The sequence below is a fragment of the Watersipora subatra genome, chromosome 2 (assembly GCF_963576615.1).
Source record: "Watersipora subatra chromosome 2, tzWatSuba1.1, whole genome shotgun sequence".
Lineage (NCBI taxonomy): Eukaryota > Metazoa > Bryozoa > Gymnolaemata > Cheilostomatida > Watersiporidae > Watersipora > Watersipora subatra.
Genome location: NC_088709.1, coordinates 73,599,633 through 73,615,210, shown reverse-complemented (window position 1 = coordinate 73,615,210; position 15,578 = coordinate 73,599,633). Strand labels below are relative to the sequence as shown.

General features: G+C 35.5%; 1 protein-coding gene across 3 annotated transcripts in view; it reads left to right on the top strand.

The window, feature by feature from the left end:
• Positions 1-15,578, top strand: part of LOC137387184 (tRNA-dihydrouridine(20) synthase [NAD(P)+]-like) — a 37,064-nt gene that overhangs the window by 867 nt on the left and 20,619 nt on the right. For 2 of the 3 annotated variants that reach the window (XM_068073510.1, XM_068073509.1), the window contains exons 2-7: positions 1,581-1,626; positions 6,466-6,601; positions 7,944-8,004; positions 8,443-8,490; positions 9,786-9,894; positions 11,840-11,954. In XM_068073510.1, the coding sequence (XP_067929611.1) occupies positions 1,581-1,626; positions 6,466-6,601; positions 7,944-8,004; positions 8,443-8,490; positions 9,786-9,894; positions 11,840-11,954 (515 nt within the window). The remainder of the gene's footprint in view (positions 1-1,580; positions 1,627-6,465; positions 6,602-7,943; positions 8,005-8,442; positions 8,491-9,785; positions 9,895-11,839; positions 11,955-15,578) is intronic. The other variant, XM_068073511.1, reaches the window with a different exon arrangement.

Here is a 15,578-nt window from a genome sequence, read left to right as displayed (position 1 = left end):
TTGCAGCACTTCAACTTTTTTGTTTTCTTTTTATTTATTCATACATTCCGTCAAGATTGTTTGGAATTATCTTTAACTTCGTTTCATCGGGACTAAATGGAGGTTTAGTCGAAAAAACTAATGGCCGAAACCGTTGTTGCAGAACAAATAAACTCACATGTCAATAAAGTCGTAATAGCTTTCAACAAACCAAATTTTGCCTCGCAAATTTGATCATGTAGTAAAGAAACATGCAATACGTTGTACATGGATATATTATTACACCCAAGTGTCACAGAACTTCATTAAAAATTAGTTGCACACATATCACAAGTGATGATGATGATGAATGCTTTATTGGTTAAAAATAATACCTAAACAAAAACAGAAAAATGCCCCTTTTTTCACATATCACAAGTGTGTATGCGAAGTATTTTCTGATACAGCAGTTATAACATAGCATATATGTTTAGCTGATGGAGTTGGTACAAAATTGTAAAGCTAAACTAACGCTAAGTTGAAGATAAACCTAATTAACAGGTAAAAACTTCCTATTAATATTATACAGTGGAACCTCAGTTCTCGAACTCTTCGGTTCTCGACCAACTTGGTTTTCAACCAAAGATTTTGTGATATGTTCGTTTCGGACCAAACGGTTCTCGACCAAACCGGAGCATGCGCATTGGAATTGGAACAGCTCTGGAAACAGCATGGAAACATTAGTTAACAAATGGAGAAGCACTTTACGCTTCATAAATTCTTTACAAAAAAGGGAGGAACCATCTGGGATTACGGATACTCTACCGAAGAGATTTGCTAGGGAGATAACCCCTCCAATCGAGTTACCCTAAATTGTTTTCGAGGAGGATTCTCCTTCAAAGATGTGAAGTAAATGTGCCATTGCTGTTTATATTTTCTTATCCTATGATTTTTGATGTAACTGATCTGTTGCATTTTTTTGCTGTTTCATTATCCATTTCTGAAATTTTTATTATTGTATTTTAATCTTTAATGTTTTTGATGTTTTAATAGCAAAACATGCGAAATTTTCACCTTCGTTTTCTTTTTCCATCATCGTAAATAGAAAACCTTTTATTAAAATTAAACATGATCTATATCTACCTGTTTTTATTTATAGTATGTAGTATACAGTACAGTTTATGGTGTAAAATGTTGAAAAATTACTTTACCGAAGTTGTTTTCTCTCCTTGGAATGGATTAAAATTTACATCCGTTTATTCTAATGGGAAAAATTGTTTTGGATCTCGAACAACTCGGTTTTCGAACAACCTTCTGGGACTGATTGTGTTCGAGAGCCGAGGTTGCACTGAAACTAATAATGTTTTTGTCCAATATTATTTTCGACAAAACTACTTGAGCTTTCGACCAATAGCCCAAATGTTTGACAAAAACTTCACTTTTCGACAAAAGACCTCAATTTCGATGAATGGCCTTTCGGCAAATGCATATTTCGACTAATAGAATTTCGGCAAAATCACCATAAACCGTTTCATCAAGTCAATTATAGCTAGCAGATACATTTTTGTGCATTCAGTCATTGATTTTTTTGTAACCAGCCATTTTGTTTTTGTTTCAAGCAGGAGATGATAGACTTCCGCATGCTGAAGACGAAAAGAGTAGAAAATGGTATGTTATGTATATGCTGGGAATGCTTTGATACGGGGCTCTTACGAAACAATCAAATAAGTTAAATGGTTGGATTTAAATCATGATTTACATTATGATTTTTTCGTGATTGTGGTATCTAGTTGCTCTTCATAATAGGTAGTTCCAGATTTCAGTTTAACCAGTAGCAGATTATTTTATAATTCTTCATCTCAGCGCAGACGATAAAACTCCCGATCCGATTCGAATAATCTCGGTCATATGATCATAAGGAGAAGATAACTTCAGCATATAAATTATACAGTACTTCACTGAACACTGCAAGGATAAAATCAGGATTATTTGAATTTCTTCATAATTTTGCAAAAATCGGTTCTTCTTGACAATTTTGTTTTGATATGTGTAACAAATCTGTGAACACCCCTCTGTCCTAAATTAGTTGCACAATGCTACAGTAGGACCTTTGAAGTTAGAACTGTGAGTTTATTTAGTAAGCCTCAAGGCAGGACTAATCGAGGTAGCAATTGTATATTGCACAGTTTTCCCTCACTACTCTGTTTAATAATTGACATTATTAGATCAAAATCTTTGCTACAATTACTCAAGTGCAAGCATTGAAAAGTATTCTCCACTTGTGGTGTTCAAAAACTCCTTCACAAATAAGAATAGTACTGCAAAAAAATGACAAACTGATATTTATATTTTGCACGATTAACAGCATCGATCACACCAAAGTAAGGTGTGCTTAAATATTTTATAGTGCATTTTTAAGTCATTTTCTTTTATTCATAATATGTGTGAAACTGTTAGTTACGCTACTCTACTGACTTACATCTAGTTTACGCGCGATAATTTTATATGACTGTTGAATGTAATCATGCCAAACTAAATCATATAAGTCGCTCATATTGAAAAGTGGTTTCACCAGCATTCTCATGTGCAATGCAATACACAGACAATTTGCATGAGCAAAGATGAGCGAACAAATCAAATTTATCAAAAATGTAATAAAAACCAAAAAGATCGATTATAATTGAAAAAAATCATGATTTTTCCAAACGTGCTTTGATGTGAGTTTGCCATTACCTTTGAGAAGTAATAAAAGATATTGCTTATATGGTTTTCAAGTTGCAAAAAAGTTCTTGCCACTAGCTTTGTAAATGGATTAGGTTTTTCATAAGGTAATGCTGATAAGATAAAAATCCCTCGTGACATTGTTCAAACTGATGTTTCAGTTGTAAGATTTAGTTTTTCATGCTAGTGTGTAAACAGACAGCTTGAATCTTCTACAAACTTACTTAAGACGTTTCTTCCATGAAGCAGGCCTGACAGCGCCCTCTTCTCATTTAGTACAGTGATATTAGAATCAGAGAGCTCTCAACACATTATTCTTCAGCGGATTGTCTTCACTAATTTCCCATTTGACCTTCGGTGTTTCTAAACTTGATTTATTGCTTTTGGATGGCAGAAGGCCGCCTTCATTTCACATAGAAAACTGGTGTCTTATTTTTTTTTTGAGAGCTCATGTGTTGGGACACTTTTAGCATGCTTGCTCTCATCAAAATCTTTCATTAGGTTAAGCATGAGATATCGATGAGGCATTGGGAACACAGTTAAATTACAGTGGCAATAAGTGCAACATATAATGCAACATATAATGATTCAGTGGCAACAGTGGCAGAACACAGTTAGATTGGCAATAACATAGCCACTCAGAGCTAATCATTTGTGTTGACTCAATGTCGATTATTTCAGACCTTTGCTTTTTCATCAGTAAGAAAGACTGTTCTTGCATCTCCATCACAGAATTTAGGTTTATGAAATTTGAGGAAGCATTGACTTTTATCCTAATTTGACGCAAGTCTGGGTTGAAGATTACCCACGCTAGACAATAGTTGGTGCTGTCTACCACAAGGGCTACAATACTAATCAGTTTCATGACAAGCTGCGCATTACAGATAGCAGACCTTTAATCACATATTACTCGCTGCGGGCAAGTCATTACTCCTTGATGATGTGTTATGTAATCCTTCGACAGCGGTAGCCGGTGGAGCTGTAGGCTAGAACACCTGACTTGTGTACAGCAGGTTGAAGTTTAGCTCCCATAAATGCAACCTGTGGTGGAATCCAACTTTAAATTTCTCTGCAACTGGGCAGGTCTCTAGTTGCTTTGCCACCGAACTCAGACATGTCTAGCCGAAATTACAGAGACATTGTTCGTGCAACACTGCTTTTAAAATTATGCGTGACTTGTGCTAGCAATCAGCAAAGCAGATGTCATGTTCGATTTTTGAGGAATTACCCTCACACATTGCAAACTGAAACTTAATGTCACTTGTATTTGCTTGGCTTTTGTTAAGGAATCCGGACAACTGATCTCGGGCAGTTGCCCCCTCCCCTTCGTAGTGCAACTGCCCCCTAGATAATTACCCCTCTCTTAAATAGGAACATTATTAAGCAGTTCGTTTTGTTTCGCGTATTTGTGACCTTCATAAATAAGCACCATTTTACCAAATTCACTTTCGATGAACTCCATGATAGGTGATCCTCGTGTCTGGATACGGCTGTAGCGACTATTGACTTACAACTTAGGGACTTACAACTTTTCCTTTCGTTCTAAATGGTTATCACACTTTGAATAGACAAATTAAAATGCGCTATAATTTTAAGGAGCAGAGATATTTTTTTGATTTTATTATTTATGAGGGACAGTTGTTCTACGGGGCAGTTGTTAGAGGTCAATTGTCAGGAATAATTTTATCGGCAGCAGTTCTCTTAGAACCCTTGATTAGGTATGCTTTGGTCTCTTCTCTTGGGAGCTAAAATGAAAAAAACCAAATGAAAAGAGTATTAGTGAATGTTGAATTAGTGTCTTGTGGTAAGCATCTTTCCCTGACTGCTTATGGCTGTTCAGAGAACTTGCTGCTTCTCTCTAAAGTCAAAACACATTGGAGTTAAAATCAAAGGCATAGCAAATTGTTAATTATTGGATAACCCTGGCTGGTGTTCAACAAACTGCATAGAAGGCAAATAAACAGCTAATATCTTTCACCCTAGACATTTCTGCATACCAAGCTCTATTATAAAAATGGTAGTTAACTTCAAATTTGGTAAATACATTTGAACCTATCTGTTGAACATACCAAGCTTCAATTTTTTGTATATTGAAACCTTCAGACATTGGAGCAAATAGTCTTAAAAATCCATAGTACTTTGTCTGATTCTTGTCAGCTCTTTATAGAAATGATGATGAATACGTCAAGTATTGCATATAGCATTAAAACATATACATTCTATAAAATTAAGTAAACATAAGTGCTGAAACTCAAATATATGGAAAAACTAAATTAGTCGAGTAATAATGAATAAAGCATACTTTTATCGTTAGTATACATAAGATAGACATGAACAGAAGTGTAGGCTCGCCGATGGTTTTATTCAGCAAGATTTGTTCTTACATACACTAGATATTGTTTAAATTTGCCAAATTTATTTTTATATTATTTTAACACGGTGTTTCTAATTTTCAGGAACTATTTTGACTTTACATACAAACTGTGATATTTAAGAAAATTTTGCACATCATTTGCTAGAAATCGCTTCATGTTTTGAAACAGCTGCCCAACTCTTGTGTCATACGCTAAGTAATTGATATGTAATGGTGATCGTAAGTTTGACTAGAATTTTTAAATATTTTTACTTTTCAAATAATTGTTATTTTGAACAGTTTCATGTTATTTTAGAGCAGCTAGAATTTTGTTTTATATATAGCTTCTTTTTAAGGCGTGTTTTGAATTTCACTTTGAAACCTGAAATGTGCCGGCAACCACCCAATAATGATGAATCAAGCAGCAAAAGCATCAGAAACTCTTAAAACACCTGAATTCGTCGCTATTCACTGTTGATTCTACCGTGACTCCACCATTTGCACATTTTTTATTGAATTCTGACTTTAATTTTCTAGTGTGCTTGCGTCAAAACCAAGACTTCTTTTTACTGAATTTCACTAAAAATCAAAATTTCTTGGTTAAATCTTCTCAAACTTCATTAATCAGCTCCATCTTAGTGATTCTGAGAAATTCCACAAGAAAATATGCCCAGCGCAGGTCATATGCTTGTTTTGCGCTGCCATGTTAACCATACAGCACTATGCAAGCCTTCCAGCTTTTGCGCTAACAGATATTATTTAGTAGAGTTGAAACATGTCAAGGTCACTTTAGGCGCTGACATATTTCTTTGGTTCCTGTTTTCATAGTTTAGCTGCAGAAGTAAGAAATTCTCTCGGAAGCTTATACAAGTTGTCTTCCCATCAAAACAGAAATATGTCGCAAAAAGCTGCTGCTGTCCAACATTTCCTTTACTAGCAGCCTACAACTATTAATAAGTGTTGTTCGCTCATCAGTGGCTGAAGGTTTAATTCCAACAACTTGTTGGTGGTGTCAGAAGGCATCAGACCTCAATTAACTCTGCTTTGGATTAATTAAGTGCGGAAGTTGCTAGAATCGATAAATCAGCTATTTCAGCCTAAACTGGGACTAATGATTCCATGGAAATTAAATTCCTCTCTGCAATAAGTAGTTTAGGAATAAATAAAAATGATTCACCTGCCAGGATATGTCTGATTATCTATATTTACCAGCAGCAAGATTGGAAGCAAGTATTATCATAAAATAATCTCATTGTTACACCATAGATCTGGCAGCTTTATATACATGTAGGTAGCAGGTCATAGCGAGTGTCTGTAGTTGATGGCTTTGTTCACAATTTTACGCACGTTTTCGTAGGGTCTGCATGTCACAAGTGTTTCTGTTTAAGTTTGCACTGCGGTAGGTAACTCATCATGATTCCGCTGTCTTTCAGAGCTGTTGCATACTGTGGACTTTGTTATGGAAGACGGAACAGTTGCTCTACAAATCTGCCCTGAGGAGAGAGGGAAGGTAGTTTTCCAGCTGGGTACCTCGAATTCTCGAAGAGCAGTAAAAGTTGCAAAAATGGTGTAAGCTAGTATGCTTTTATGTAGCTATCGACCATGTGATATATGCTTGTATAAGGTGGAGTGTGTGTTGCGCACCTAGTTTTTTTTACCAGCTAGCTGTTCACATAAACAGTTTTATTCTGAAGTTGATTGGATTATGCTGGCTGCTCTTTTGGCATATCGTAAAACCTCTATTTAAAAAATTTGACGAAAAATAACACTGAACATTTAAAGTGACAAATTCACTTTCGACAGCCAATCAGCTCTCAGGATTACTAGTAGCTAGTATTTTCACTTTCTATGACTGAGCTAATAGGTGCTTTGTTTACCCAACACACATGGCTTGCTAGCTGAAATTCCAATATACATTCAGTAGCTGTAATCACACATACCTATTCAGTATACTGATACCCCATATTTATCAATTCTCCAAATTGCTGAGTCAGTTGGCTCAGCGTAAATGACACGGCGTATCAGCCAACATTTGTCAATTCCTATCTCGCTCTCATCAGTTTTATTGTACCTTTTGATCATTGGCAAAGTCAGATCCTACATAGTAGAACAAAACTGTAGATGCTACAAACTATAGGTTCTTTCCAATCTTTACTATAATAAGAGCGTGTCCGTCCATCTGTAAGCCACACCAAAAGTGTTAAAAACAAAGGTTGCTTGCTCAGGAATCTAACTCGGGTATCCAAGTTTTGCAGCCAGGCATACTTCCACTTGCACCAACCACATTGCAGCATCATGGAATTATTGTCCACATCATGATTACACACGATAATCTCACACGGAACTGTCAGTGTACTAGTAGCCATAAAACGTGACTAGTACTTTGTTTTCATAATTACTAGTTGATTGTTATTGAATAGAGGTTTGCTCGCTTCTCCAGATGAGTGACTTTTGCAACTAGCCAGCATATGCAAAATCCCCTACTCCTTTGTAACCTGAAACTATATTCCTGCAATGCACAATTCTTTAAATCACTCCCTATTTATTTGAAGAAAAAGCCCTATTTGCTGTCAACATTGCTTGGTTTTTCAGATAACTTCATGGATGTAACCTTCCATAATTTGTTGTTTGACTCTTGGGAATCTGTATGAAAGTAAGAATCTAATACAATAAAGATAAGATTTATTGATTGCAATGTTTACTGCAATTGGGCTAACGTTCACTCTTCATTTGCTTTGGCTCTAAAAATTGCAGAACGTTTATGATAAGAAGGAAGTCTGTCTGTAGACCATTATATGAAAACAACGAAATTAGACCACAATATGAAGACAACCAATACTTTCTTTCTGGCATTTAGTACGAAAACCTTTGCTGGCACCTTCATTGGTTCACTGTGCTGAGCATATTTTAGGGAGAAGGACGTGTCTGGTATAGATGTGAACATGGGCTGCCCTAAAACCTTCTCCGTCTCGGTGAGTATCATAATTCATGTTGCTGGACGTCACTCCATTAATAGCTATTAAAGGGAATCATGTCTTACTTGACATTTTTCTCTACAACTCATATTTCTCGTCCCTTGTATAGTATTTATCTGTAGAGGTTTAACTTGCTCAAACTGTTAAACCGTCACCACTGACTGAAAGATGCCAACTCTGAATGAGAGTTGCTATAGCGTCATTACTTACTGTGGGCTTTCCCGCCTTACTGATTATTGGAGGTCTTCCTCCGTCCGTTGCAAGGCTTTCCTACTATCTACGGGTTAACTATGAGGCTAAAATTCATGAGTGAGCTCTTGTCATCCCTTTTACTAACATATGATTTTGGGTCGCAGACAGCATACGATGCTTCGAGAGCTGCTGGTTTTTCAAAGACATTTAGTGTTAGATATGTACATATATCTATCTTTACAGGGAGGAATGGGAGCAGCCCTGCTAAAGCAGCCCGAGCTGGCTAAAGAGGTAAGATCAAATTGTATCTCTGTTACAGTGCTTTGGTATTACCTGAACTTCACAGGAATCAAAATTTGATCGCTCAACAATCTTTTTTAGTATTTATTATTTACTAAATTTTTTAGTATATCGTTAATATTTTTTAGTATTTACAATATACTATACTATAATTTCAGTGTATTGATTGTTATCACTGTCATCTATAGTTGTTTCCTTTGCTAATCACTGTTAAACCAGAAAGATGTATTTTTGGTAAGTAGAGCTAGATTTAAAAAAAAGACATAGTACTAGGGTTTTGTATCATGGGTGTAGTACTAGCAGTTTGTATCAGGGATATAGCACTAGGTGTTTGTATCAGGGATGTAGTACTAGCGGTTTTGTATCAGGGATGTAGTACTAGGGTTTTGTATCAGGAATGTAGTACTAGCAGTTTGTATCAGGGATGTAGTACTAGGGGTGTGTATCAGGGATGTAGTACTAGCAGTTTGTATCAGGGATGTAGTACTAGGGGTGTGTATCAGGGGTGTAGTACTAGCAGTTTGTATCAGGGGTGTAGTACTAGCAGTTTGTATCAGGGGTGTAGTACTAGCAGTTTGTATCAGGGATATAGCATTAGGTGTTTGTATCAGGGATGTAGTACTAGGGGTGTGTATCAGGGATATAGTACCAGTGGTTTGTATCAGGGATATAGTACTAGGGGTTTATATCAGGGATGTAGTACTAGGGGTATGTATCAGGGATGTAGTACTAGGGGTGTGTATCAGGGATATAGTACTAGCGGTTTGTATCAGGGATATAGTACTAGGGGTTCATATCAGGGATGTAGTACTAGGGGTTTATATCAGGGATGTAGTACTAGGGCTGTGTTGCAGGGATGTATTACTGAGGGTTACTAAAGTTAATTGTGAATGGACATGATGACTTCTCGCTAAAATGTTGTCATTGACTTTTCGCATAGTTGATAAATGTTATTTTGTGATGAGTTCAGCTGAGAGTCTAAACTGCTTGAAACAGTAACCAACCGAACAAAACACAGTAAGATTGCCCACAGTTTTGTTAGTAGTTTGCTTAAAGTGCTCAACCGATATCGTTGTGATGTTGGGCACAACTAATAATATGTCAGTTTTATTTTTCTGTTAAACATTGGGTATTTTAAACGCGATAAAGTTTTTCAATCAATTTTTCTTGATGAGAAATTACTTCAATTTTAAAACATTAAAATCGGCTCATTGAAACTGTCAAATTATACCCTTACAACCTTATTTATTGGACTGTGATGAAAGTTAGCTGATTTCATTTCACAGATATTATCAGAGCTGGTAAAACATGTCAATATACCAGTGACATGTAAGATCAGGTGCTTGGATACTCTTGAAGATACGATAGCTTTTGCTAAAATGGCCGAATCAACAGGTAAACTGGTTGGTGGTTTCTCTACCTGGCAACCAATGCAGGTATCTTTTTGCACATTAATATAGAACATGCTGTGTTATAACTACTTAGCAGATCAAAGGCGGGTTTAAATGTTAATTATAAACTAAAGACATGTTTGTACTCTATGGATTCCTGGTGGAATGCAGAAATACTCTCGATAAAACTAGAAATCTCTAAGAAAGAAACAAACTGGTTGGTGTCATTTGTGGCAGTCAATTATGACATAGCTTACATTTTAGTGAGGCCATTTGCTTTCATTAATGTTTAGCTTGTAAAATGATTGTAGTCAAACCTCGACTTACAATACTTTAAAATACAAATTTTTTTCACAGACAACCTGAAGTTTGAGCAAATATTTGTTTTAAACATATGAAATAATTTCCAACATGCAATGTTGAAGCTTTTGGAAACATTGCAGATGTGTTAAACGTTTGTAACGGCTCCGGAAACAGCATGAAAACATTCGTTAACAAACGGAGAAGCAAGTTACGCTTCATAAATTTTTTCAAAACGAAGGAACCATCTGGGACGACGTCTTACTAACCAAGAGATTTGCTAGAGAGACAACTCCTCCAGTCTAGTTACCCCAAATTGTTTTGGAAGAAAATTCTCCTTCAAAGATGTGAAATAAACGTGCTATTGCTGTTTATATTTTCTTTTTCACATGATTTTTTATGTGACTGATCTGTTGTATTTTTTGCAGTTTCATTATCAATTTCTGCAATTTTTGGTAAATTGCATCTTAATCTAGAATGCTTTTGATGTTTTAAGAGCAAAACAGGAAATGTTTACGTTTTGTTTTCTGTTTTCATCATAGATCGAAAATCTTTTATTAAAAATAAACACAATCTATATTTGCCCGTTTTTATTTATAGTATGTAGTATACAGTACAGCTTATGGTGTAAAATGTTAAAAAAATACTTTATCGAAGTTGTCATCCCGGCTTGGAACAAATTAAAATTTATATACATTAATTCTAATGGGAATAATGGTTTCAGATCTCAAACAACTCGATTTTTGAACAAGCTTCTGGATTGTGTTTGATAACTGAGATTCCACTGTATTTGTATTGCAAGTAAAAAAAGGGAGAGGGGGAGAGGGAGAGGGGGAGAGAGGAAGGGGGAGAGAGGGAGGGGGAGAGAGGGAGGGGGAGAGAGAGGGAGAAAGAGGGAGAGGGAGAGGGAGGGAGAGGGAGGGAGAGGGAGAGAGAGGGAGGGAGAGAGAGAGAGAGGGAAAGAGAGGGAGAGAGGGAGAGGGAGAGGGAGAGAAGGGAGGGGGGCCTGTTCAATTACGAGAAATGAAGATTATGGAAGAGTATTTACATAGTTGTGCCTTTATAGTAAAAATCAATGGAATAAGCTATTTGAAAGTTTGATGGCAGCACTATTGGTTCACATTGAGGCTATTATTACAAGTTCATTTGAGGTCACCAATAATCATGAGATGCTGCCATACGTTATTATATAGGCTACAATGATAGTAATAAGGATGTTATAACTAAGGTGTTACATAATACTGTGAATTCTAACATGTAAGAGATGGAGAAATGCAGCAGCGTCAGCAATCTAAATATGGAGTATCATATACATGTAGTTAGTTGGCTTATAAGAGGCACTACAGACTGTTGCATGTGGTAGTTAGCTTATATCAGACATAGTAGGTATAATATGGCAACTACAGTAATACCTGGAGATACGCGCTTAATGCATCCTGGAGCCGAGCTCAAGTGAATTCACTCGTATCTCAAATCAATTTTGATGTAGAAAGTAAATAAATGCAAATTAATGCATTTCCAACCTCTCAGAAAATATACATTGGGCTACATTTATATTCATAGTACTCTATATGTTCATGTAGTATTCTATACTCATTGTGAATTATCCATAAAGTTCTTACCTACCTTATGATAATTGTCTACTATAGGGATTGCAGCTCTTGCTTTACATGGTAGAAATAAGGAGGAGAGGCCAAAGCATCAATGCAGATACAGCTATATTAAGAAGGTGGCCCAAGCACTGACAATACCTGTCATAGCCAAGTATGTCAACATCATGCCATAACACTTGTTATCTTACGGTCAATAATTAAATAGGTACTTTTAAATGGAAAGTTTGGTTTTGTTGATCCAAACCCTAAAAATTCTATAATTGGTCTGTCTATAAGAATTGCACCTTTCAATGACCTGCAGTGTATGTCACTGGTTATTGCACAACTGCCATTCTGGCTTGGTCTTATTAGGAAATGTACTCAAGTATATTTGAAGTTTAGTTGTTAGTAGTGTTTATTACTTGCATGACTTGATAGGCGCTACTTAACGGTTACAAGTAGTAATCTTTAAATTTGATACCGCACTTACATTGCTGATGACCAAAATTATTGTAAAACCTCTAATTGAACGCCACTTCTATTTGAGCGCCACCTCCAATTGACCACCACCCTGAATAATGGGTTAAAAAATAGAGCGCCACTCTCTAATTGAACCTCACCTCCATTTAACCGCCACTTTCACATTATTTTATCTTTACGAGCCTATAATATCAATTGATCAGTAGAAAATTGTTGTCAAAATCGTATTATTAATTAATCGTTTACATCAATAACAATTAATTCTCTCGGTGGCCAATTTCAAAGTACTTCGCTTTATTTTCGTTGAAACTTTGAAAGCAACACCATAGAGATAATAAATGTCTCAGGCTAATCATAGCTCCTCATTTAATGCGGTCTTGATACTTCGAAGTGCATGTGTATAAAAATGGTTTACATTCGCGATGATACAAAGGTTACGTTTAGCGAGCAAAACTATTACGCGTTGCATTGGTGCTAAATGCAATGAGTAAAAGTTTTGCTCTGCCAAAAAATTGGTTGGACGCTAATGTCAACTAGTTATTCAGTGCAAAAGGAGACATTGTGGAAAGTATTGGACAACCAGAAGATATTCGTTCCATCGAAAGCAACAATCAGAACGCAGCTATCCGAGCAAACGATCCAAATATGTTGGTTTTAAAAACTTTAATTTTTGTTTTTATAAGTAATATAAGTTTGGTTTGTTTATGTCACTTGTTCATGAATATATTTTTGTAGCATTTGATAGATTATTATTATCTAACTAATAAATTTGCACATTTATAGCATATAATTTGATAGCATCATTGTGGTAATCTGATCTTACAATTGATCGACGCTCGTAAAATCGTCGATCGTAAGATCGACGCTCGATTGCACATAAAAAGCTAGTTTTGACTGCAAACTGTAGCAAACATATGCAGTGCAATGGACTTTTATGCAACATTGGTAAATATAAATATAAAATAAAAATATGTTTTCAAATTAAGAATTAAAAAAAATTAAAAGCTCGAACAAATTGCAAAGCAAGACACAGGCTATAATATCATCGTAGGTTAATTGCAAGCAATAGATATCAACTGGTAGAGATATTTTTCGGTTTCTCAGTGAATATTCATTAAGAGATCTTGGACAAGTTGGAGGTAAGTTAGCAGATTTATTGCATTCAAAAGGTTTAATATTGCTCCACTGGAAAAAGAGGGCAAAATACAGGCGACATTTTCTACGCCCGATAAATTTATTTCCCAAAATTCTGACGGGCCATTTAAAAAATACAACGGCAGCCTCTATTTAAACGTCACCTTCAATTGACTGCCAATACAGAACAATGGTTGAAAAACAGAGACAACAGTCAATAGTGTCCCATATAAGCTATCTATATTTTACTCCATATTTAAATTGCTGACGCTGCTTCATTTCTCCATCTCCTACGTGTTATTATTTTTTATTTTGGTGAGAAAGTTCACAGTATTATGCAACGCAGTAGTTACGACAGCTTTATTACTATTATTGTAGTCTACATAACAACATATGACAGTGTCTCGTGATTATTGGTGACCTCAAAGGACTTGTAATAATAGCCTCAGATGAGCTGGTAATAATAGCCTCAGATGTTAAATCAATTGAGGATCTTACAGTGCTGCCATCACAAACTTTCAAATCGCTTATTCCATTGTTTCTTTTACTATAAAGGCACAACTATGTAAACACTCTTTCATAATCTTCAACTCTATTAAGTGAACAGGCCTCTCTCTTTTTACTTGCAATACAAATATACACATGAGTTCCACCCAAGTCACTAGATCAAGAACCTCAATGATAACGCAAGCATACTGTTACATGGTACTATCACGGCAGCAATATTGCTAGGATATGACTTTAGTTGCACGCTGTTTAACCTTAAGTGCTTTAGAAAGGCATGAATAGGTCTATTCATTTGACTATCACCAGCAGGTTGATAAAATAAAACTCAAATAGAAAGTACTTAATAATTTTACTTGTTTCACCAACTGTAAAAACAAAGCAGACATGAAAAAGTCTCTTTATATGAAAACTAAATGAATGTCCGGCGTTGCCTGAGTAATAAAAAAGTCTGCGGCAGAAAATTTATTTTTATTCAACTAATAACAACAATTACCATTCTAACTTTCAAACTTCGTATCAGGAAAAAAGTGTTTTGTACAACTCAAATAAAATAAAAGAAAAAAAACAACTAAAAGTTTTCAAACTTTTTCAAACAACTGTAACTTGTAAGTTTCATATAATGATAAAAGTGTTTTGTGCAGTTGAAGTAGATTAAGCGAACAAATAAAGCAACTGTAAAGCTGTTTAAATGTGAAATAATCACCAAGTAATGGCTAAATATAGTCTGTTTTGCTACGATTCCAATAAAAAATGATTTGGTAGACAATTACATGATTTTAATTCATTTCAATGTTGGCATGTCAGACGAAAATGCCGTATAGAGGGGTATAGGAACCCATAGTGAATATCTAATGCAAACACCCCCTCATAAAATCATTAAAACTTTATATACTTACTTTAACTATTAAAAATTGGTAACAAAATAATTTGGTAACCTCGGTAACTATAGTTAGCTATAGTTATCGGTAACTATAGTTAGCTAAAGTTACTGTAGTGTATGTAGCGGTTATGATCTGGAATACAATGTAATATTACGATGTACTACCTGCAGTACGTACCGTAGGGAGTTCTCACCTTCGAGACAAATGTATATCATAAATGTTGAATTTAACTTGAATGAATTTAGCTTACTAAACACATACCTAAAGCTGAGTTTTAGTATGTATTTTACTAAACTTCAACTTTTTCATCAGATAAAACTTTATCGCATATCTGTTTTCGATGTCGCTTTCACTATAACTAACAACAACTAATACTGAAGTGAGAAACAGAGCAAGCATCGTATCTCTTTCAGGCGTTGTAATAGGGGTTTCCGCGAAAAGCATATTGGTATTTTCGTTATTTCATTGTAATCAGCACACCGACTGCCAAATTTTAATTTCGATACAATTTTTTGTTGATATCGTATGGTGGAAAAAATTGAAACAATTTTCATCTTCGTATGGCGAGGTCAAAAGAACATTGTGTTCCACTTTGTAAGGCAAAAAATTGTATAATACGAGCCATCGTAACCCGAGGGCGCACTGTATTAACTAATTATAAAAAGTACACATTTAATATGTGCAATCAGGACAAGGATATACAGTATATGGTAAGAGTGATGGGTGTGATAACAACTGCTTAGCCTTGTGGTTCCATCCGCTGTTAAAAGACTTGCTATTGGAATGTCATGAGT